The sequence below is a fragment of the Belonocnema kinseyi genome, chromosome 1, assembly GCF_010883055.1.
Source record: "Belonocnema kinseyi isolate 2016_QV_RU_SX_M_011 chromosome 1, B_treatae_v1, whole genome shotgun sequence".
NCBI lineage: Eukaryota > Metazoa > Arthropoda > Insecta > Hymenoptera > Cynipidae > Belonocnema > Belonocnema kinseyi.
In genome coordinates this window covers 89,349,555-89,375,682 of record NC_046657.1, presented here as the reverse complement: position 1 = coordinate 89,375,682, position 26,128 = coordinate 89,349,555, and the positions used below count along the sequence as shown (strand labels likewise).

At 33.1% G+C, this 26,128-nt stretch overlaps 2 protein-coding genes across 7 annotated transcripts in view; both read left to right on the top strand.

Annotated features, from left to right (window-relative positions):
- Nucleotides 1–19,428, top strand: part of LOC117169787 (partitioning defective 6 homolog gamma) — a 30,447-nt gene extending 11,019 nt beyond the window's left edge. Inside the window, exons 3-5 of the mRNA XM_033356297.1 lie at nucleotides 12,853–12,977; nucleotides 13,109–13,387; nucleotides 18,476–19,428. Coding sequence (XP_033212188.1) covers nucleotides 12,853–12,977; nucleotides 13,109–13,387; nucleotides 18,476–18,778 — 707 coding nt within the window. The 3' untranslated portion in view covers nucleotides 18,779–19,428. The remainder of the gene's footprint in view (nucleotides 1–12,852; nucleotides 12,978–13,108; nucleotides 13,388–18,475) is intronic.
- A 2,215-nt stretch (nucleotides 19,429–21,643) lies between these two features.
- The window catches only part of LOC117168269 (spindle pole body component 110-like), a 157,032-nt gene continuing 152,547 nt past the window's right edge, over nucleotides 21,644–26,128 (top strand). For all 6 annotated transcript variants that reach the window (XM_033353789.1, XM_033353783.1, XM_033353797.1 and 3 more), the window contains exon 1: nucleotides 21,644–23,761. In XM_033353789.1, coding sequence (XP_033209680.1) covers nucleotides 23,552–23,761 — 210 coding nt within the window. In that variant the 5' untranslated portion in view covers nucleotides 21,644–23,551. The remainder of the gene's footprint in view (nucleotides 23,762–26,128) is intronic.

Here is a 26,128-nt window from a genome sequence, read left to right as displayed (position 1 = left end):
GAAAAACTTTCGTGAACAGCTCCTTGATAAGAGGATGCACGGTATCTTCCACAGAAATGTGAAGGATCAGTCAATGTCTTGTGAGCTAACGTTTGCTTTCCTCAAATCGCCCGGAGATTGAAGTCTGGTACGGAGGTTTTCATTTTGGCATGCCAAGACGGTGTCATTTCCACCTTAACGTACCTTCACCACATTTTGAGCCAAGACATTCCCGATGATAGCTGCTGGGCGTGCCATGCACACTCCGAGCATTTAGCTCACATACTATTTAGTTATCCAACTCATGCGGGAACAACAGGTATGTTAAGCTGGCACATCACTATGAAGGTATAGAGATGTAACCTATTTCATAATTTAGTATTTTAATTAACCTATTTTTTATTTTATTTAACCTATTTCGTATTTAATTATTTCATTATTTAAAAAAATTGTTTAAACAATTTTTGTTTTAACAATTCTAGTAAGAATGAAGTAAACAATTTTCTTCCTTTACCCTATGTTAAGGCTCATTTAAGGCTACTGAAAAATCATCGACCGAAGGTTGCGTAATATTTCCCTTGCTCTTTTTTTGGTTATATATGGTGTTGTGCCACCTTAACGTTATAAAAAGTACATGAAGAAGATAATTAAACCCATTTGTATTCCTCGCATAATTTAGGGCTCACTGAGGACTAATTTGGGCCCGTAACCCTAAATTTTGGGCTCTCGTATTTTTTGTAAAAAATAGTGTTTGCAATAGCTTTACAATAAGTTGGTTCAAGATTGCTGTAAAACGTTATAAAAATGATTTTCCTAAAAATTCACCTTATAGAATAGTTTAGGGCTCGTTAAGGGCTCTGGGAATATGATAATGAAAAATAAAAAAATTTGTTCAAACAAAAATTGTTTAAACCTTTTTTTCAAATTTTTAATTATTATATTCCCAGAGCCCTTAATGAGCCCTAAACTATTCTATGAGGTGAATTTTTAGTAAAATCATTTTTATAACGTTTTACAGCAATCCTGAACCAACTTATTGTTAAGCTATTTGCAAACACTATTCTTTACAAAAAATACGACAGCCCAAAATTTAGGACTATGGACCCAAATTAGTCCTAAATGATGCGAGAAGTAAAAATGGGTTTAATTGTTTTCTTCGTGTATTTTTTATAACGTTAAGGTGGCACAACATCATGTATAACCAACAAAAAGGACAAAGGAAATATCACGCGACCTTCGGTCGATGATTTTTCAGTAGCCTTAAATGAGCCTGAAATTATGCAAGAGAAAATAAAATATTTTGTTTTGGCAAATTTGTTTAAACATTTTAAAAAAATTTTTAATTATTATATTCCCAGGGCCATTAATGAGCCCTAAACTATTCTATAAGGTGAATTTTTAGTAAAATCATTTTTATAACGTTTTAAAGCAATCTTGAACCAACTTATTGTTAAGCTATTGCAAACACTATTCTTTACAAAAAATACGACAGCCCAAAATTAAGGACTATGGACCCAAATTAGTCCTAGATGATGCGAGAAGTAAAAATGGGTTTAATTGTTTTCTTCGTGTATTTTTTATAACGTTAAGGTGGCACAACACCATGTATAACCAACAAAAAGAGCAAAGGAAATATCACGCGACCTTCGGTCGATGATTTTTCAGTATCCTTAAATGAGCCTGAAATTATGCAAGAGAAAATAAAATATTTTGTTTTGGCAAATTTGTTTAAACATTTTTAAAAAATTTTTAATTATTATATTCCCAGAGCCATTAATGAGCCCTAAACTATTCTATAAGGTGAATTTTTAGTAAAATCATTTTTATAACGTTTTAAAGCAATCTTGAACCAACTTATTGTTAAGCTATTGCAAACACTATTTTTTACAAAAAATACGACCCAAAATTTGGGACTATGGGCCCAAATTAGTCCTCAATGAGCACTAAATTATTCAAGGAGAAAAAATGGGTTTTATTATTTTCTTCATGTATTTTTGATAACGTTAAGGTGGCACAAAACCATATATAACTAAAAAAAAAAGAGCAAAGGAAATATCACGCGACCTTCGGTCGATGATTTTTCAAGAGCCTTAAATGAGCTTGAAATTATGCAAGAGAAAAGAAAAGAAAATATTTTGTTTTGGCAAGTTTGTTTAAACAAAAATTGCTTAAACATTTTATTTTAAATTTTTAATTATTATATTCCCAGAGCCCTTAATGAGCCCTAAACTATTCTATTAGGTGAATTTTTAGTAAAATCATTTTTATAACGTTTTAAAGCAATCTTGAACCAACTTCTTGTTAAGCTATTGCAAACACTATTTTTTATAAAAAATTCGAGAGCCCAAAATTTGGGACTACGGGACCAAATTAGTCCTCAATGAGCACTAAATTAGGCAAGGAGAAAAAATGGGTTTCATTGTTTTCTTCATGTATTTTTGATAAGGTTAAGGTGACACAACACCATATATAACCAAAAAAAGGGCAAAGGAAATATCGCGCGACCTTCGGTCGATGATTTTTCAGGAGCCTCAAATGAGCCTGAAATTATGCAGGAGAAATGAAAATATTTTTTGTTGTAAATTCGTTTAAAAAATAATTGTTTAAACAATTTATTGTAAAATTCAAATACCATATTTATGGAGCCCCAAGTGAGCCTTAACATAGGGTAAAGGAAGAAAATTGTTTACTTAATTTTTACTAGAATTGTTTAAACAATCTTTTTAAATCTATAATTATCATATTCCCAGAGCCCTAAATGAGCCCTAAATTATGGTATAAGGTGAATTTTCCGAGAAATCTTTTTTAGCACCTTTTACAGCAATGTTCGACCAGCTTAACGTTAAGCTAGCGCAAACACTATTAAAAAAAATAAATAGCCCAAAATTTAGGACCACGGGCCCAAATTAGCCCTAAATGAGCCCTAGATTATGAAATAGGTTACATCTCTATACCTTCATATGGTTGTGCCAGGTTAACATACCTGGGAACAACCTACATCCAGAGGCACAATGCGGCACTAAGAGTGCTTTATTACCATCTCTGTCACTCTTACGGCATCAACCTTAATATCGCTCCTCTAAATGCTCCGGAAATCAAATCAATTGTCCAGAATGAGAAGTGCTGCATATACTGGAAATTTATAATCTCGACAATTGTTTCTGTTGTACACTCTAGGCCTGACATGGTTCTTCTTGACTTCGAGAAGCGAACCATGTTTGTTATCTAATTATCGGCACCAACTGACAAAAATATCATAGCCACGGAGAATGGAAAGAAAGAAAGGTATAGAGACCTTGTAAGGGCGTTGCAACGATTGTACCCGGAATATTATGTTAAACTAATCGTACTTATCATCGGCGCTCTTGGAGGTGCCAAGCTTTAACTCGTTAATAGCCTGGCAATCATCCCTGCGTGTCAGCAATATGCCAAAACACTTGCGAGAAAAATGCAGAAGGCACTAGTCCTTGGGTCGCTCCGTTTTCTGAGGGTGCACGAAACTTTTGCTGGATCGTCGTATTGATTCCGTTACAGACTGTAACCACCCATCTCACGGTCGTTAGACGTGGCTGTGGCTGCAATTTTACCGCGATTTCGCTGGGAGCGGGTGCAATTTTTTAGATTGGCACCCGCTCCTGGCGAAATCCTGCGGTTGTCCTTGTGACAAGCTTTTAATTATATATTTTAATCAAATAGTAGAAGTGTTCAGCAATATAGTGGTACTCTATATACATAATTCGATAAATATGTTTTATTTCTGTCGAAAAATGTGATTTTTCACTGTAAAATATATAAATCCCATCTAAAATCATTTGTTTTCGATTAAGAATTATTTTTAGTATTTAATAAATACTTTAAACTCCAAAAAAATCGTTAAAACACTTTTATATAAAAATTAAAATGCATCGTTAAAATCTTTCTTCTTTCTACTTCGGATTTTTTTCCACTAGGTGGCCTATCGTAGCTTAACCATTCCCAATAGGAGTGATTTTCCGGGTTTCTGCTGCCCTAGTGGAAGAATAGGAAAGAAAGTACCTTTCCGATCCTTTCCGATTCCTATGTGAACTTTGCTTCCTTTCTTTTAGAACGCTTTCTCTTTCCGAAGCTTCCCGATGCCTTTCCGAACTTTTGCGAAGTAATTTTGCGGAAAGTAATCGGAAAGAAGTGGGAGAAAGGGACATTCGGAAAGAATCAGAAAGAATCAGAAAGATTCGTGGGACAGCTCGACGTTCGGAAAGAAACGGAAGCACAGTTCAAATAGCCCTTTCCGATTCTCTTTCCGAACACTTTCTGAATTCTCTCTGAAACCTTTCTGAATCATTCCGAAGCGGCCTTTCCGATTCTTTCCTTTTTTCCGGCAGGTTGGGAGCTGGTGTCATTTTTGAATGGCAGTTGCTCCTAGTGGGATCCTGCGGTGTTTGTTTAACTGTTTTTTTTTTTCAAGTTATTTATATGAATTTATTTTTGACTCATAATATTGCTATATTTAAACACTCAAACAAGTTTTACTGTTCTAAAAAAAACTCCTTAGTTTAAGGTAGCTATTTTCTTACTTAAATTTCACATTATTGTTAAACACATCTTTTTATTCTTCGTAATTAATTTGCGAGAAAATCTAGTTTTTATGTTTGAGATAATCTTCACTATTATGATGAAGTGTACACATTGGTTATGACTAAATATTTAAAATAAAAATTTCAACAATCTAAATACTTTTCTGCTTTTTCATATGCAATTCTTTAGAAAAATTATATTAATTAATTTTGTTTCTTCTTTTGAGTTCTTAACTTTAGAACTTCATTAACGCTCGATTTACTCACAAATTCCCGGTCTTTGTAACAATAAAATCCTTGGAACAGAATAAAAACGTCAGTTTTAAAACCAGGAAGTAATTTAAACATTAGAGCAAAAAAGCGTAGAAACTGTCAGTGCCAACTTTAACAAATTGAATACTTAAAGCTCGTCTTAATAACCGAGAGACTTGGAATCAGCATATGTGAAAGAGCGCTAAAGTATAACTAACGGTACGACTCCACAATTGGGGAAAAGAAAGGAGACACGTGCAGTTTCATCGGCGGTTAGATCTCTTACTAACGACTGTGGAATGTACTCGTGGACTCACTCCGCACTACATACGGATATTTTCTAACTCATTGTTTGCCCTCCACGGGACAAGTTCCGTCTTTCTCATTCAGTTTTCTCCTTCCATTTTTTCTACCTACCTTTTTTTCTCTCAATAATCTTCGTGAATCACGTCGATGCGTTGCACAAGGCCTCCATAGTTACGTATGCAGCGACGGAGACGGACTACTACTTGAAAATTCACTATGCGTTTGAGTTATCTGAACGGATTACATTAGGAGACTATTATAGACTCTTGAATGTCCCATGTATTTCAATCATTGTGTCAAGTCGCTTCTTTTTATTTTGATTGAATAGTTAGATATTTATGTTACTGATTTATACTTTTATATTTTTATTATTAATTTTAAGGTTTCCTTTTTATCTTAGCCGGAAATTAATATGATTATGCTCATCTAATTGAAAAAGGAAAGTTTTTAAAGTTGAAAATTCAAATTTTGAAATTTCTTAGACTTTGTTGCACATCCTTATGCCTAGCCCTCAAGATGTAACAACGCTTTCATTTGAATGCTTTTAACATTAAAATTCATAAACTTAAATATCGGCTCGTGTTGTCAACTGCAGACCTTAGACTCACCACATTATTGGCACTATTTTACTCTTTTTTTTAACGATGGCATTGCTTTACTATTATTTCGAACAAAATTACACTAAAAACACTATTTTCTCACAATTGTTGGCCGCCCAAAATGAATAATTTTCAAGCCAAGAGATGGGCTTTTTTGTATAGTTGAGGCGTCCTATAAAATTTAAGATAGAAAATGCTACCTGAAATTTGCATTAAGATTTTCGTAGTGTTAGCATTTAGAACAAAGCCTATATGTTTGAAACCAAGATTTATAAAGCACTGTATGTGTAAACAATCGTCAAAAAAAGCAAAAACTGGTTTTTTGTTTATTGCGACTAACCTGTATGTCTGTCAGGAAAAGTTTCGTTAAAACATATAAGTCTTACAAATAGCTACAAAATGACATTTTATACATTAAGATTTGTTCATTTGTCTACTTGGCATAATTACTTAAATTGCATAAAAGTGGCTTACAAAATATGTTAAATTTTCTTCTTATAATAAATGAAATAAATGTTCATTTTATAAAGTTCATTTCGTACCAAATATAGAAAAATAGTTTTGCTACAATCCAGGCCCCATAGAAGCCAGTTTGGTTTTCTAATTGCTAGAACTGCTGGCCCACACAGTTTCTCAAGGGACAGGGTGAGAGACGGTTGCGACGCGCCTCGAAAGAGCCACAGTGTGCGAGTACCGTGGCGAGTATATTGCGCAATATTATGCATTCCAAGTGAAAACGGTTCAAGCGACCCGGACTGTTTACGTTTCGAGGGTACCGAAATAGTGACAAGGCCAGTGCAAGACAATCCCTGAAACTGTTATTATATGGGACTTGGGGTGTGTTTGTTATGAAATTCGCGAAGAAATGCATTCTAAATTTATTGTTTAAAATCGTATCTAATTCACGGAAGAGTCCACAGAAAGGGATCGACGCAGTCAGTGGAGGCGGATTGGGGAAAGCCGTTTTTGCATGCCAGACGCTTACGCTGGAATCGAATTCACTTGTTCAAATTGCAAATACTTTTAATATCTCAGCAACAAATTCATGCATCAATTTGTTTTTGAATGAAATTTTTGCAAATAATTTAACATCGGGACAAGCGAATCACTGGAGTGGTTACGGTATGCGGAATGAAACCTATGCAGGATTAAACAATCTCTATTCTCAATATCGAGAAAATAGAAGAGATTTTGGTCTTCAACCAAATGAACCCAACAGGTATGGTACCTATCAAGGTGACGTTCCTAGGGAGGTCCCACAAAGCAGTTTCTACGGCCAACCCCACTACCATCCCTTTTATCTTGACCCAATATGTGGCCCATATACTGAGCAGCCTACTGCTTTGCGATTGAACAGTAGTCCTAATAGAAGGGGTAGTAAAAGTCTGTCACAAATCGCAAAGCAGTGGAATATTCAGTTCACAGGACGTGGCGATACTAGTGTGATCACATTTTTGGATAGAGTAGAGGATGGGAGGGCAGTAGATTCTTTAAGTGAAGAAGAGGTTCTCACACTGATGCCTTTTCTTTTAGATGGCATAGCCTTGGTATGGTTTAGGCATAATCGGTACATATGGAGAAATTGACAAGATTTTAAATTCGATTTTTGCGATAGGTTTGGGGATATTAATTATCAAAAGCGACTAGAGGAACAGATAATTGCTCGTAGACAGGGTACAGAAGAATCCAGTGTGGATTACGTAACATATATGATGGGTCTGTATAAACTTTACCGAAGCCCAGTCCCACTAGAAGAACAACTAGATAGGGCTTATAGTAATATGCGCTGCCAAATAAGATGTGCGATTAGGCGCAGAGATTTTAGGTCTTATAATGAATTAGCAGCCCTTGCCCAAGATTACGAACGATCAGCCGCCAGAGGTGATGAAGATTCCTACCTATGCTGCCTGAAGATTCTTTTCTTCTTGAATAGGTTTACAGACCAAGCAAAAAATCCGAACAGAGCTAATATCCAAAAGAAAGGGGAGGTACCGATAACCGCGATAGGTACAAGCGAACCTGAAACGGATTCCGGTATGGAAACTTTGCGGCATCAAATCAAATTGTTAGAGGCCCGTTTCAAAAATGAGAGGAAAAATAAAGAGAACGTGGATTTGAAAAACTTGACTGAAATGGTTGTACGAGGTGTGTTCAAAAAATAAGGTGACTTTATGGTTTCCACAAAAAATATTCATTTATTCCTCAATATTTATGTTGTCCCGTTCAAAGTAATCCCCCTCAGATATAATACACTTGTGCTAACGCTTTTTCCAATCATCGCAGCACTTCTGATAATCATTTTGTGGTATAGCCTTGAGTTCTTTCAGCGATGCAGTTTTTATCTCCTCAATCGTTGAAAATCGATGTCCTATCATGGGTCTCTTCAGTTTTGGGAAAAGAAAAAAGTAATTGGGGGCCAAATCCGGTGAATATGGAGGCTGAGGCATGACTGTGTTGCTGTTTTTGGTCAGAAAATCTTTCACAAGCAACGATGAATGAGCAGGTGCGTTATCGTGATGCAAAAGCCACGAATTGTTTTTCCAAAGTTCCGGACGTTTTTTGCGTATCGCCTCTCGCAAACGGCGCATAACTTGAAGGTAATACTCCTTACTACGCCACGGTAATCAAAGAAGACAGTGAGCAAAACCTTCACATTTGAACGAACTTGTCGTGCTTTTTTCGGTCTTGGAGACTCAGGATGCTTCCACTGAGACGATTGGGCTTTAGTTTCGACGTCACAACCATATACCCACGATTCATCCCCAGTTATAACCCTTTTGAGAAAATCAGGATCATTATTGACTTCATTCAACATCTCCTGAGCGCTGGTCATGCTATGGATCTTTTGATCAAAATTAAGCAGTTTTGGAACAAATTTCGCTGACACGTCTCATGTCCAAAACGTCGGAAAGGATAGCATGGCATCAGCCAACCGATATGCCAAGATCTTCAGCAACTTCTCTGATGGTAGTTCGGCGATTTTTCAACAACATTTCTTCCACTGCTTGAACGTTTTCATCTGGTGTTGATGTGCTGGGACGTCCAGGGCGAGGTTCGTCTTCGACATCCTTTCGGCCTTCTTGGAACAGCTTGTACCACTTATACACATTTTTCTTACTCAGAGTAGACTCACCGTATGTAACTGTCAACATTTCAAGAGTTTTAGAGCACTGGATTCCATTTTTCACACAAAATTTAATGCAAATTCTTTGCTCCATTTTTTTCGAAAGAAGAAAATCGCCGAGCACACCAAATCCTTCTAACCTTTTACGCCTCTGCCAGAAAAACAACTTCGTTATTCCTGACTATTTTAAGAAGATGGTCTCTTCCATTTGCAACTCTATGTGCTGTACCCAGAATAATCCTGTTGTGAAAACATTCAAGACTCAATATTCCGCGACCACCTTGACGGCGTGAGATGTACAGTCGCGGAACGGAAGACTTGAGATGCATGCTTTTGTTCATGTGCATAACCTTTCTTGTCCCGATATCAAGGGATCTGAGCTCGTTCTTCGTCCATGGAACTTCTCCAAATGAATAGAGTACTACCGGGACGGCAAGCATGTTCGTTGCAGATACTTTGTACCTCGCCGACAGTTCGGAAGACCAAATCTGCCGGATGAGACGTTTGCATCTGCTTCGGAGAGTATAATTTATAGATGTCACATCCTGAATGCGGCTCTGTGGCACGCCCAGGTATGTATAAGTCTCTGCAGCGCAAAGGTGTCGTATAGCGCTTCTATCAACGAGCTCAGTATCTTCAGGGATGCCATTAAGTTTTCCTCGCTTCAAATAAACCTTGACGCATTTTTCTAACTCAAATTCCATTCCAATTTCCTTAGTATATCGTTCGACAATCCCCAGAGCTAGATGCAGTTGCTCTCTGTTTTTAGCATAGATCTTAAGATCGTCCATGTAAAATACATGAGTGACCTTGTACTTTCGATCTGCAGGTTTGCCGCACAAGTACCCGTCGGAATGGCGAAGTGCTAGAGATATTGGCAATAATGTAAGGCAAAAGAGGAGTGGGCTCATGGTGTCGCCCTGAAAGTCACCTCTCTGAAAGGTGACCTTGTTAGTTGTCACACGATTTTTTCCAGATGAGATAGTAAATCTGGTTTTCCAAAGCGGCATCAATCTCTCTATGCACCTAACTATTTGCGCCCTTCCGCCAACCACTCCGGAATCGGCTCTTCCGACTTTAAATATGAGGTGAAAATACAGGCTAAATGCTGATGGGTTGAAGGAAACCTCTTCCACCAGAAGTTTTTGATACGATCTGGTCCCGGTCCACGAAGCTCGTCATCCATTTCAGCCAGATCTTTTGGGCTTGAAAGAAACCTTAGTGTTGATGTTTCTCCGGGTCATAAAGCATCGCTCTTTCTCTATTGGATGCCAGCCCACGGTTGGTTTTAGTGTCGCCTCTCTTTCTCCGTTTCCGGCGTGTTCTAGCTGTGGTAGAGTAGGCGTTCCGCTTATATATCCCCTTTTTCGGAGTAGTTTAGCATGGTTTCGCAGACGTTGCATCGAAAAGTGCGATAGCTCCGGGTGTTTCTCGCACCACAGAGCATGCAGGCGTGTCGTGTAACCTCGTTCAGGGGCCACACTCGCATCGTAGCACTTTAGCAAGTCATGATTCAGTCGCTCCGTCCACCCAAAGGTCGCGAGATCCCTCCGATCCATCGCATTGAATCCAATTTCATTGGCTCCCCCAGCTTTAGATTGGTCGGCATTGTTGGCGGACCCACTGTCGGGAGCCCTGGGCGTTCTGTTGTTTTGAACCGCACTTACTACAACTATGTTTGGTGTTGTCATTGTTGTTCCCATGAGAAGCTAGGGAAAGGGGTTCGTCCACCCTTGTAGAGCCCCGCATGCAAGGATAAGGCTGCGTACCTCACCTAGGTGCTCAGTTTTCTGCACGGTTTTCAAACCTCCGCTTGGGGGTTAATTCTTTCGGGATCACCCCTGGACAATTGTCCGCGACGGTCTATTTATTTTTGTAACCATATTCAGCAGAAACCCTTAGTACAGGGACCCTCTATCCGCAACCCGAGGCCGCGTTCGGTGGCTTTGTTATAGGCCCTTCGGTTTGATTCACACACACACATCTTACTCTATTTAAGATTAACATCTGAAAAATTACTTCCGAGGAAACAAAATGTAATAAATTCTTCAAATATTGTATAATAAGCATACGTACGCGACGACGGCGTGCCTCACTTCACCACCACAGACCGCGCCCAGTCCTTCTCCCATAATCAGTCACCATACTCAACAACAAAAAAATAATGCATTACCTTGCAAGTTTTACAACAAATACTACAGGTCTTATTATATACTTGATGGAAATTTCAGCTTTGCAGGTTGAAAATTGCAGTAGCGGTAATTTTCAAAGAAAAATCCCCCCCCGTGCATTAAAAATTTTTTGGTTGAGAATGTGGCAGAAAATAGCATATATCGAATGGTTTTCACTCTGATTCCATTGAGTAAACATGGCCAAAAAGTATGACTTTTTAAAAAAAAGTTCTTGAATTTTAAAACTCTTTAACCAAGAAGAATGAACTTTCAACCAAAAATAGTTGGATTTTCTGATTGGGTTCTATTACTTCAGTACGCATTTAAATTAACAAATGAGAAAAAGGGGGAAGACTTTCAAGAAAATTGCGATAAATATATATGGATATTGATCATTTATAGACTAAAATCAATCATTTAAAATAAACATTGATGTTCATTTTTAATATTTGAAAAATTATATGACACTATTTTAACGCTATTTTACAATAATTTAGACTACTTACCCTATGTTTGACCTCTAAAGTAAGCCTGAGGCCTGCAACTCTCATACTTCGTAAAATGTAGCCTTTTTCGCACTTGTATCACCAAACTGTTTTCCAATAAAAGAACATAAAGTGATAAAAATTTAATTTAATTTTTTTTAAAGTCATTACTGAATTACCCAACTTCTATCATTATGAATATCTAAATAAAACTGAGATTTGATTATTGTAGGAACTTTTACTTAGAAATCTAATTCCTTTACGAAAGTTATATTTATTAATTTGATTAATTATTTCTACCTTCAATTTTTGCATGTTTAACTATATTATTTATTCATAAGAATTGCTTTAGAAAGAAGAAATCACGCAAACTTTATGAATAACATTAACTGCAGCTCTTTTAAATAGTCTAAAAATTAATTTCCCCGAAGAGAACAATAGACTAATTTTTCTCCAATCAATCCAAAGATTTTAGGTAATCAGTTTTTAGTAATTATGGAGCAAACCTGGTTTTCGAGAATTTTTGTTATGAGGGGGCTCTAGTTTCAATTTCGATTTTATTCGTCATCAAATGTCTTTTGAATTTACTTTAAAATTTGAATGTTTTAAATTTAAAACGTTTTTCATTTTCAATTGTTTTCATTTTATTTCAAATAAAAAGATATTTATGGTGAAGAAATTCCAGAAATTTTTTAGTATTCCTCGGTTTTCAAATATTGTACAGACTGAATCTGAAAAGCTGAATGAAAAAAAGACTATTAAATGATTTTTCACTGAAAAAAGATTATTAGACAAATTAGACAAATTAGACAAATTCCTTTAAAAAAAGGTGAAAGTTTTCAGTTGGAAGAAATTTAAAGTATTTTAGAACGATTTTTATTTAAATTGATCAAGCTTTCTAATCTAAAGAAAATGAATACTGAAAACTTATGACAATTTGGAAATCATTAAAATTAAATTCATTTTTAAGATATAATTAATATTTCGAGAATTCGATTTTTAAATCAGATTTGTTTAGAGTTGAAAGTCATTCCAATTAGAACACTGTGAAACCTAAAAAATTAGAAAATAGAAGAAGACTTATAAAAATAGAAAATCTAAAAAAATATTTAACAAAATTCCAGTGAGATATGTCCAAATTTTATTTTGAAATTTCAAAGGAATTCAATATATCTGTATTTATCTGTTTAATATGATTCTTTTATTCTTCTAATATTGGTCTGATTTTCTTTCCTCTAAAACTTCTTTATTTAAAAATTGTTTAAACTACCTATTTTGGATTATTTTTTCTTTGTTTACATTTTTTGCATCTAAATTATTGAGACTAAAGTTCGATGTTACACCATTAAACTTACAAAATAAAAAAATTGCTTTCCATCACAGATGATACTGAAGACTCAAATGGATACGGAACGATGAAACCGAAGAATCTGATATCCAGCATTTTGGGAGGAACGCCCGCAAAAGCAAAAACTCCGGTCATATCAAATCCACACGATTTCCGACAGGTATAAATGTTAAAACTGATTTGATTGGAAATATATCAATAAATTAAACGGTATTATCAAATACAATTTAAAGGAACTAATCTATATGTTGATAAAAGAAACGACAATTAATTTTTCAATATTTTCAACAGGTTTCTGCAATAATAGACGTGGATATTTTACCCGAAACGTGTCGTCGGGTCCGATTATTGAAGCACGGTTCCGATAAACCTCTGGGATTTTACATTAAAGATGGGGAGAGTTTTAGAGTATTGCCTCCATCGGCAGGAAGTGGAATTGAAAAAGTTCCTGGTGTCTTTATCAGTAGATTGGTTCCGGGTGGTTTAGCGGAAAGCACTGGACTTTTGGCGGTAAACGATGAAGTCTTGGAGGTCAACGGAATCGAGGTCGCAGGAAAAACTCTTGATCAGGTGTGTACATTTTTTTCTTACATTTTAAACGTTACTTTATTACGTTCATTTTACTGGATACAATTGAATATTATAAACGTCAAAATCAATGTTATCTCAAATTGTAACCATGAACTTAATTGTTTTAAATATATAAATATTTGTATGTAAAAATGTCTATAAGTAAAGAAATTAATTTTTTTAAATTACAATTTCAGCTTTTTTCAAACATTAAAAAAAACTATGCTTATTATAAACCAAGAATACCTATTATTTATGTACCTACTTAAAGCTATCAGAAACGGTAGATTGAAAATAAATTCTAGAAATTTTAGATACATGCATATGAAATCTCTGAATCGAGAAGATGGTAGAAATAAAACTTTACAATTTAGGTTCTTAGTTTCTCAGGATCAGATAATTTATAGGCTGCGCTTTTCGAAATGTAGTTATACTTTATTTTTGTATGAATAGGGTTTTTTTACCTTCAAGAATAATCATCTGACTGCTTGTCACATATGAATTTCAAAATTTCACTGTTTGACACACGATACGATTGTATAATACTTTTTCTTCTTAAAAAAACCATTTAGTGATTCTCCAAAAGTCTTTTATTTTTACAGAGGGCGTCCTTTATTTTTTGAAAAAAGTCCGCTACTTATTTTATTTTTTTCAAAAAATGGAGACTGCTCCCTCGGGTTTTTATTTGAAGATTGTCTAAGGGGCCATCGATAAATTTCTTACCACCTATTTGGGTGATTTTGGACCCCCTGAAGAACTATACTTTTCTCGAAAAAGTTTCTCGAGCTCATTTTTAAAGGGAAATTCTATACTGCTTAGTAGAATAACTTGTTAATTTTGTTATTCACTTTTCTAGATTTTTCGACAAGTTAAATTCAAAATTCGACAAGTCAAAATGCCTATCAGAATGTGGCTTCTAACAGGTCTTATTACTTTTGAAAGCAGTTTTTGTTCTTGAATTCTATGTGTTTATTCTATTGGGTGATTATAAAATTTCTAATTGGTTCTTATTAAGATCTGATGTGATCTTGATTCGGTAGTAGTACCGTATTAGCTATTGGTTTCTAAGTGAAACCTAACCGGATTTGAAGACTGTTTTTGTACGGTTTTGTATTCGGTAATTTAGAACTTTCTAATTGGATATTACTAGATTGTATTATAAAACAAATTGTTTGATATATTATCGTTGCATCTAATTAATTTTCGAAAGTCTACAATTCTACGTACGGTCAATTACAAACATAATGGCACGCTCAAACCCTTTGACAAATTGCACTCCCTGGGGATACGAACCCTACTTAATCTACCTCTAAACTTGACCCTTTAAATATACCACACGTATTAGCCAATTGAGTAATCGAACCGATTGGATATTGTCAAAAAAATCGCATCCAAGCTTTTTCGCTGAAAAGGCTCACTTAGGAATATATTTTTTAATTTTTTTTCGTTTTACACATTTGGTACATTGGTGAATTAAAAATGTTTAATTCAAATGATTTTATTTAAATAATTTTAATATTTAAATGTTCAATTTAAGTATTCAATTATTTGTGATTTCTGTTTAAATTGTAAAACTCTAAACAATATTTAAATATTTAATTTAATATTTAAATTGCAGTAAGATTTTCCAGCATGAAAAAGAATATAATGATCCTAGTTCTAGTAATATTATTTTGTAAAAGTCTGGATTTTGTGAAAGTGCCTCTGAAACAATTGTGTGAATAAAAAATTTTTTATACAAAGATATTGACCTATATAAGCCTTCAAAGTCCAATTATCTGTCTATAGCCCTGTATGCAATGGAAGTTGGGACGAAGCGTAAACAATTTTGATAATAGAACCTGTTTGAAAAGCAATTGTGTACTTTTAGCATTTTGAATAAATCAGATCCCAAAAGGTACCTGATAGAGCCAGGGTGGCGACTTGACCGGGAAACCGGGAAAGACTGCTAAATGACTGAGAATTCATTTCTGATACCAGAAAAATTCAAATTTACATTATTTTAATATTTTTTGTCAATTTAGAAAAGTGATTTGTACCTTATCTGCAGTTGCAGGACGTATGAGTGTGTTTATTAGATTACGAACTTGGAACGGGACATTTTGTAGATGGAACGGGAATTTTTTAAAAGAATAATTATTTGGATTTAAAACAAATGCTAAAAAAAATCCTCTTCAAGTCAGAATTCGTCATAATTTAAAAGTTCCCCATTCTAAATGTTGATAAAGAAAGTACTTCAAGCAGTTTTACGAGTAAAAGTAGTATTTCGAAGAGGAAATTTTTCTGAATTATAATATAATTTTTTACATTATTCATGACAAATTAATCTTTTTTAGTTACAAATGGAACTTCTTGGTTAAACGTTATACTATTTTGTTAAAAAATTAATTTGTTTGTTGGAGATACATGATTTAAATTAAAAATGGATCTCTGATAAAAAATGTAACTACTTTGTTGTTAATGAATTTATTTTTTTACGTAAAAATTATTCAATTATTTCGTTAAAAATTAATATTATTTATTTAGAAATTAAACTATTTGTTTGAAAATGTATGTACATTCTGGAAAATTCATATTGCGTAACTTTATGGTTAAAAATTAATCTTTTCGGCATAAAATTCTGGTTGGCGATTCATAATTTTTTTTTAGTTGAAAATTGATCACTTTGGTTGAAAATTAATTCCTTTAACTGAACATTTAAAACCTTCCATTTTTTATTATAAAATTCTTTATTTCAGTTAGAAATACAATTATTTGGTTAAAAGTTAAACGCTTTTGTTAAACAAATTTTTTTTAGGTGACGATTCATCTTATAAATTAAAAAATCATTTCTTTGGACGTTTTTTGGTTGAAATTGTTTAAAACTGAAAATGTAACTATTATTCCCGTTTAATATTCAATAATTTTATTTCAAAATTCACCTTTTTGATGCAACATTCATTTTTTTTCACTAAAAGTTTAATTATTCCATTTTTGGTTGAGAAATTCATCTGTTTTGGCAGAAATTAATGTTCTTGGTTGAAAGTGAATCTTTTTGGCCAAGAAATTAAATTATTTTAATTAATGATTCATTATTTCAGTAAAAAATTCATCTTTGTGATTTAAAATTTAACTATTCCAGTTAAATATTTACAATTTTATTTAAAATCTCATCACTTTTCTTGTTTGAAAATGCAACTATTTTTTTAAAGTTAATCATTCTGTTGTTGAGTTTCATTTTTTTGTTTGTTGAAAGTAATCTCTTAACTTAAAATTTAGCTTATTCCTATTGGAAATTGCATAGTTGTAGTTGAAAATTCATCTTTTCAATTAAATATTAATTTTTTTATTTGAAATGTAATAATGTAAGTTTTGGTTGACAATCTATCTTTTTTAGTAAAAATTAACTTTTTTGTTTGAAAATTCAACTATTTCAGTTGAAGATTCATCGCTTTAGATAAAAATTATTATGTTTGTCTTCTCTAATTAAAAAATCAACTATTTCGCAATAAAATTGAATTATTGTTTTGGTAACAAATTAATCTTCCTGTTTAAAAATTCATCTTTTAGGTTCAAAATTCAAGTGTTCCAGTTAACTGTTCATCATTTGAGTTTAAAATACAGGTTTTTGGTATATTATCCGTCTTTTTTGTTGAAAATTAATTTTTTCATCTGAAATTTTATTTATTTCATTTTTTGTAAAAAAATGAATATTTTCTAGTAAAAAATGTAATTATTTTTTTTTAAGTTGATTTATTTTGCAATGTTTCGCTCTGTTGTGTCAGATAATGTTTAGAGTGAACGTCATAGATTAAAATTAATGATTTTCGAATTTCAATTCGGGTAAGGGATCGTCCATAAATTACGTAACGCGTTTTTCTTTTGTTTGAATAAAGACGAGCATGAAATTGATGTGAAGTTGAGAAAGACACAAAGATATAAATAAAAGAAAAAAGTGTTACGTAATATATGGACGATCCCTAATTTCGTTCCAAAGGGCCAATTAAATACCTCATAGAACCTTTGAGAAAAACAATTTTGTACTTGAAAATATGTTCAGTAAAAGAATACCTCATTGTTTCCACTAAAATCCTTTTAGAGCGCGTGTACGCTCTCGCGCTTCGCGCTTGTTTTCGTGCGTTTAATGCGTGCACTTTAACGAAATTTTTTCAAATATTGTAAATACTATAATTTTAAATCGAAAATCGTGATTTAAACTTCTGATGAATTACAGCTTTAAATTGTAACTGAATTTTTTTGGATTTGATTTTCAAAGAGGTTCTCAAAGCACCTACGGCTTTAACGATTACATTCTCATTACGAAACTCGCGCTTCGCGGCACTATAATTCATGTTCACTTAAAAAACTTCATCAAGATAATTTATAAATTTTGTTAAAATCTACTAAAAATAATGTTTTAAACTTATGGATCACGTATCAGGAAATTTGACAAAAATTTCTAAAACTCATAAAAGAATTTTTTATAAAATTTTGAAAAAGCTGAAACTTTTTGATTTTTTTCCTAATTAAAAAATTTAATTGACATAGTTTCTAAATATATTTGATATATAGTGATGAATTTGAATTAAATTTCCTAATATTTTAGAAAAATATTTTAAAAAATTTTTTTCTGAACATTTGCAAAATTTTCAAATATATAACTTTTCTAATTTTCATCGAAATTAAAAATTTTATTTGGATAATTTGAAAGTCTTTTACCCATCTATAAGAAACTTTGACAACAAAATTTTAATTTTAATTTTTTTTTTCAAATTTTAAAAGTGCTCTGAATTTTGTAATTTTGATTGAAAATATCTGCTTAACGAACTTAGCTTTCATTTTGGGAACCTTAAGAATTCTATTAAAGGCTGACTTGATTGGACAAATCCTTCAAAAGTTAGGGTGGCTACAACATTCAAGTAACCATATATACGGACAGACATACAGACAGACTCCAATAAAATTGTATGATTTTCGGATTCTGCGAGTGCCGAAACGTAAAGATCCGTTAAAAACCTGTGTTCTTTTACTAGGGTAATATGAGAAACTCTGTACGACCAATCATAATTAAATGAATGTTTAATATTATCGATGTATTAATTGTCATAGGTGACAGATATGATGATCGCCAACTCTTCAAATCTAATAATCACAGTGAAACCAGCCAATCAGCGAGCAGCACTAACAGCTCCACGACGAGGATCATTTTCTCGCAATAGTCAAGTTTCGTCGGGAAGTCATCAATCGACGCAGAGTGCCGCGACCGGAAGCGACGAAGACGCGGACGAAATCGTCGACCTAACAGGTGTGACGCTTCACGATGATGCGCCCGGGTCTTCCTCCCATCATCTGCACCACCATCACCACCATCACAATCACTTTAGCCACGATCAGGGAGTTTTACATCTCTAAACTTGCTTCCTACGAGTCTTCAATTTTTTCTAATTCAAATTCCTTCATTCAAATGATCGAGCAAAAACTCTTTAATATCAGATGGGAATCTGGCTTTTGAAAATCAAATTCGCTTAGGTACTGTGAAAAGAATTTAATCCCTTAAAGAAAAAAAAAACCTGGAGATAGTTTTTTTATACATGTTAGACAATGTTGTCTTTGGGAGCAGAATGAAAAAAATGGAAATAACGTTTCTCGCTGGGAAATTTGGAGAACGCAGTACGTAAATTGAATCGCTGCGAGTATATCTATTTGGTAAATAACTTATTCTCCAAGTCTGCTTCAAGTTTCTTTGAAGGAATTGAATAAGTTTGGAGCGCGCGGATATTTAAAAACAGGGAAACAAATCGAGTATTATGGAACGTCAGCGTCTCAAGTATTAAATCAAGTACTTAATTAGGGAACAAGTGTACTTAAGAGAAGAACAAGAGTCGCTCTACTTCCTTTTTAACGGCTCAACTCAGTCGGACTCAACTCCGATCTGGCTTAGATATTTATCGATTGATTTTTAACCATATTGAATTGTACATAAAATAATAACGAAAAAGTGAGGAGACGGATTTTGCTAAGTTAGTAGAGGGTCGTTAACAAATATATGATCTGTAAATAAATGACAGTGATTGTCGAGAGGAGAGTAACTTTTTCTACAGATTTTACAGATGTAGGGGCCTTAAATCGCGTTTCTGATACGATACTGAAATCGTATGTGCCTCCATGATGCGACCATTTTAGATTTTTTCTAGCACGGCTATTCGTGTTCGTCTCTGTTTATTATAAATGAATGAATACTTAGCACGTTGAAGTTTTCGAATTTTAAACCGACTTTTTACAAATGTTACTTGTTGTCTAATCGAGCAATAGATATTAAGTTCTAATGTATTTTAACGAACCTAGACACTAAGGAATGCTTTCGAGAATATTCCCCGTATTCGTGTATATATACATATAATAATTTTATTGATAATGCGAAAAGTTTTAAAAGCATATCCGGGAGTGCCTGCAGTTGCGGATATTTCTTCTGCTCAAAGGCGAAGTCAAGGCGAAATCGATTTATAATCATTCATTTTAGAATTTAGAATACTTTTCAAATACTCGAATTATATAGAATGTTTGATTCTCGGTTGACGCGGAAATTTTCGTATGTGTGTATATAAAATGCAGCTTCCGGAGTGCCTTCTAAAATCGGAAGATATCTTTTGTAACGCTTCACGAATTGCCTTTCCGTCTTATACATTCCATTTACAGAGGCAGGATAAGTTTTTTGCTCTCTGCCTTTCTTTCTTTTTTTTAAAGTATTTTATTTGCTGTGATTGCAGTAACGTTAATAGAACTTACCGTTAAAATATTAAAGTCATGCGATAATATGATGAATGAAAACTTTGAACATTACATTCTCAAAGTGTCCGCTGGATCTGGAAATGGCTGAGAAATTTTGTAATTTGTTTATACAAACCTGTCTAATCACTTCAAATATCACTAACTTGATATTACGCGAAATTATGTAATTTTTAGTCAATTCGAGTTTAAATTCTTTTAAGCTCGCGAAATTAAATTCGTAACAATCGTTCATTTTCAAATTAAGTAATGTGTAAATACAGTCTCTTATGAAAATTAAGAATTGATAAGTATTGCAACTACAACTTTTTCGTGAATATGTGTTAGAAATTCATTATTAAATTGCGAAAAACGTGCGGGATCCCATAGTTAATAATACTTCTTTTTTATAAGGGACATTGGTGGCTTGAGCAAAAAAATTAGAAGTGTTTGCAAAATTTATAATATTAAAAATTGATTAATCCTTCGTTAAAAATTGTAATATATCAAATGGAAAGCTTTAATTCTTAAATAATTGTGAATTTCTAATTGCAGCCTCATAAAATATTTTCAATTCTGAAATAATTTCAGATTCATATATTCATAATTAAATGACACTGTCAAATTGAACCATTTTTAATTCAAAACTTGAAAAAATGATTATTACAAAAATTAGTAATATTTGGAAGTTCATTAAGAATTGACGATTTTAAATCTAGTGTTCAGAAAGAAAGGATAGCCTTAACCACTACTATTTTGTGATTTTTTTTACTGGTAAGTGAAATTGTTAAATTTTGAAAAGTATACATCACAATTTTACAATTAATAATTTTTAACGATTTAAACTAAGGGGATTCAACTCAAAAGGATTCCAGTATAATAAAGGTTTTATGTTCATAATTCTAATAAAAAATTGCATTTTCAAACTAAATTTAAAATCATTTAATTTTAAATAGGTTCAGTTTAAAAATCATGTAATTTTGAAAATTATTGGGAATGGTTAAACTGCGATACGCCACCTGGTGACAAAAACTCGAACTAGAAAGAATAGACACGATTTTAAAGATGCATGTTAATTTGTGCATAAAAGTATTTTAGCAATTATTTTGTGAAATTTAAAAGTATTTATTGGATAATAAAAACAAGTTTTTGTCGGAAACTAAGTGAGATGGAATTTACATATTATATAGTAAAAAATCACACTTTTTGACAAAAACATTTTAAAAAACAATTATGGTTCCCTTTATTGTGATTTTCAACATATTATAAACTGAAATGCACTTATTTTGAAGCAAAAAAGAACTCGAAAGTAGATTTTTATTAATTTATACATGAAATATTTAATATTTGAATATCTGATCTAAAAGTTAGGTTAGAATTCATATTTAAATTCCAGTCGTCTCTTATTCGTATTCTTGGCATAATATGGATGAATTTCTTGCAACATACATTAATTAAAGTTTATTTAAGCTTACATTACATTGAAACTCACATGAATAAATGAAATAATTGTATTTTTTTTTAAAACCTGTTTCACAAAAATATCTTTTTCACTGTATGAGATGGAAATTCTATCTAAAACTATTTGTTGTTGATGAATATTTATTTTTAGTCTTCAATAATTGTCTTATACTTTACAATACAATCGCAAAAACACTTTTATGCAAAAACTAAAATACATGTTTAAATTCGTACCTACTCCTTTTAGTTCTATTTTTCGGCACCATATGGCCGAATGGTAGACCACTATTCCCAAGAGCGTAGATTTATTTTTGGACAGGATATCTGAGAAATGAAAATTTGTAAACCTTCAAATTTTGGAATATAAAAAAATGAAATGTTGGATTTATACAATTTGCAAATTTCAAAATATACAGTTTTAAATGAAACTGTTCAATTTTTCATGTTTACAATTTCAAATTGAAATATGTTGATGGCCTCTGCTTCTATAGTTTGCCATTTACACTGTTTCATTTTGAGACCATTTTTAATTTTTCAAGTTCTTATTTACCCTGTTTTGAATTTAAAAACATATTTTAATGGCCGGGAACAAATAAGAAAATGACCGCGAATTTTTTATTGCGTTTTAGCAGCCTACCTGAAAGTTTCCAGATGTGTTAATATTTTAAACGTTACAAACCTTTAAATTTGCAAGTTCAACATCTACACGTTGAATATCTTTAACATTTCTACAGTCACGGAATATTTTATTTAATAAAAGTAAATTAGTAGAGAATTATTGTAAAAAAGGAGAATGGTTTATTAGTATCCTTAAGTCGCTAACATTTTTATCCAGTACTTAATTCGTACGAAATCAACACTTTGTTTCCCAGGTCACGTCGATCGAACCTCGATCGATTCAACAATCGCACAGTAAAAGTATTGTGGATTCCGATAGAGATCTACGGTTCCATTCGTCCTGTAGATTTTCTTCAACTTAGTAGTCGTCTTTCAAAAATAAATAATTTTATTTCGTAATTGATTTTTTCTTCTCTAGTTTGTATCGAGATGTATGGTGGATTTTACTCAAATTTTAGATTATAAATTAATTGAATATCAATCAAAAGGGGGTAGAAATAAAAATTTAATTATTATTTAAAATAGCCTCAAATCAGGAAAATATAATAAGTCACGAAACCCCATAGGTTTCGTGACCACTATTTTAAATTATGTCGTGTTCGAGCAAAGGACTGATTATGAACGTATTATTTTTGTGGACTATGGCACTTTTAGTCAAAGCTAGAGAGATACGAAACATAGAAGGCATTCGAGATTTATGTAAATTAAACACATAGACGTTTATGTGTGATCAGGAATGTAAAAGACAAACAAAAATTTTAAACTTTATTTTTGTCTGGTAGATTTTGTGTGTATCGGATACTTTAAACAAATTTTGTTACAGCATGTGATGTGAAAAATGTCCCGGATGAAACATATCTCTTAGAATTTTGGACAGCGTGGAGAGAGTTGTACTCGAAGTTTATAATTTCTTTACAGAAATGTAGTCTTAAAATCGAATATTGTGTAATAATTTAGATATTTTTAATGGCAAAGTAATAAAATATTTTACTGTACAAAATTTCCACTTGAAATGCAGGAATTCGTGTGTGAAAAGTTTTCCCACTAGCATTAGTGCCCCCCCCCCCATTAAATTTAAGAATTTTACATAAATGGATAGAAATTAAAAAAGCATCTCAAGTGTTAAGGAAAACTCGTTCGAATTCGATGTTCCTAGATTGTCTTTTTTTTTGTTACTATGGATTTTACACAACTTTAAAGAAGTATTACAGAGACCTTCAAAATATGAGCGCGAGGTATAAGTAGTCAGAAAATGATCAGATCTGTCAAGTGAGTTTAGTAAGTGCGTGAAGAAGGTGATTTGGAAGAAGAGATTCGTCAATATTAGAGAATTAAATCAAAATGTCGTACATTGAACATGGACCGCGCATATTTTGTACCGGTCGACCAAGCAATGCATTGCCTTTGTACTACGGTGATTACGTTTTGCCGAGGAAGAGGTCAGAAGGGCGATTGAAAATGTATGACTCGTGTTCCGACATCAGAGCATGGAGTCCAAATCCGATGGAAAATTCTCGCTATTTTCGGGAATTGGCCGAACACGCACCAAAAGTTCGTTCCAAGTCTAAATCACTTAATAATCTTAATGAACTTTACAATTAGGTATTTTAATTTTTTTTCGTTACTTAATAATAATTATGTATTCTAACCACTTTCAATCAGAAACTTATAAATCGTAATTAAGAATCAGTAAAATTGTTGTCAATTCAATTAAAATTTGTTATTTCGGGACGAGGGTTTACCCATTACTGAATTCAAGTGTACAACCGTAACTGAATTATTCTCATTTCTTTTGGATTTCCTTGAATTATTTCAAATTCCTTTAAATTTGTGTGAGTTCTTTTCATATTTTGAATTATTTGAATTCTTGAATGCAGGTTAACTAAAAATTACTATAGTGGATACCCGCTCGATTCGAAGTTAAAAATATAACTTTTTTGTATCGAAAAATGTTTACTCTTGATGATATTAATTTTAATGTACTACAGTAGATATTGGATTTAATTTGTTTTTTAATTATTCCGCATTCTTATTTTTTTACCTTCCTCAGGCTTGAAAATTAGCCCATGTATTACTCTGTCTAGCTTTTCTCCTAAAATTCTGAATTGTTTGATTTCATATTTTAACCACAGAATATAAATGCCTAAATACAGAATCAAACAGAGAGCTTTTTTCGAAAAATGGTCTGGTTCTTGTTTTATTCCAAGTAATTGAAAATTGATGCATTTTATGCACCAGGGAATAGCAAACTGCCACGATGAGTGCACTCATGGTGAACGGAATATTGGGGTCTGCGTGTCATATGAAACGGCAGGTGGTCTAGCCTAGAGTGTTATTTTTTCGACGATACTTTAAACATTGTAAAACTCAGATCGAGCCCAGGATTGAGATTGAGTGCCTCTTATGCCTCACTCAACTTTCCTATTGTTAGAGATTACAGCTGATTGAGAGAAATTAAAAATTATAAAAATATTAGGAAATTTAATTTTAATATGCTGCATTATGTTCATTACGTAACGACGAGAGGATTAAAGAAAGATAGAAAAAAATCAGTCCTTCCGTTTAATTACTGTTGAAAGTTTTGATAATTTTCCATAAGAATACATAAGATTATTAATATTATCATTTATTAATTAATTTATATATATATATATAATTGAAAATTATTCATTAAAATTAATTATTAAGAATCAATAAAAACTATTGACTAATTATTATAATTTTAAAAAATTATATAATTTATTATTATTATTACATAAGATTGCATACGATTACACTCATTATTGACCATATTGACCGATTTTTGACCAGCTGATTAGCGCCAATTCTGGGCCAGACCAGATATTATAGAGTATAGTCTATTCGTTCTAGATAAGGTCAGACCTGGGCCAAACTACAATTATTTAATCCCAAAAAATGTAAAAAAATGATCGTATTTTCTGATTGAAATGTAATTATTTGTCATTGTCTGGAGTAGAAAATTTTTGTAAAAACATGTAATTATTTAATAAATTATTTATTGTTTATTTTCAAAATTTCTAAAAAGCGATGTGTGCAAAAGAAGGTATTTAGGAATAAGAAGAAAGGAATGGTGAATGACGAAGAGATAGAGAAACAGACAAGGAAGTTGAAAAAATCTAAGACAGCAGGGCTGGACGGGGTAGAGAATGAAGCGTGACTGTTTTGGCACACAAGAGGTAAGGAAGAGGCTGAAGGGGGTAGTAAAAAAAGTATGGAGGGGTAGGGATCTCAAGAGGGTGTAGGGACGGGTTGATCGTTCCACTGTATAAGAAAGGGGATAGGGACAGGCAGGAAATGTATAGAGGAATTATGCTAATGAATACGGCGTGCAAAATATACGCGATGGTGTTGGCAGATAGGCTGCGGAAACATGTTGAGGGGAAAAGAATATTGCCGGAGATGCAGACGGGCTTTAGGGAGCGAAGGAGTACTATTGGCAATATTTACATCTTGCAGCACTTGGTGCATAAAGAACTAATCAAAAAGGGTGCCAAAGTCTACGTGTTTTTTGTTGATCTAAAAGCCACGTGCCCTTTGGTGCATAGGGGCAGGTTGTGGGAGGCAATGGAAGAGAGAGAAGTGGATAGAGGGTTGATCGAGAGGATAAGGGAGGTATATATGAGGAGATAAAAGATAGGATGAGAGGAGGGGATGGAAGGCCGGAGTGGTAGGAGGAGTTAGGGTAAGAGGAGTCAGGATATGGGCACTCGCATATGCAGATGACATAGTGCTGCCAGCAAAGATCGAAGAGACTTTAAAGGACACGATGAAAAAGTTGAGAAGATTATTATTATTTTATTACACCATTAAGCCATTTCCCTTTTGGGGTAGGCGTGACTCACTCGGCAGGGGAAAGGAGTAGTGTGTGGAAGGGATAGAGATTTTTCAGATTGATCC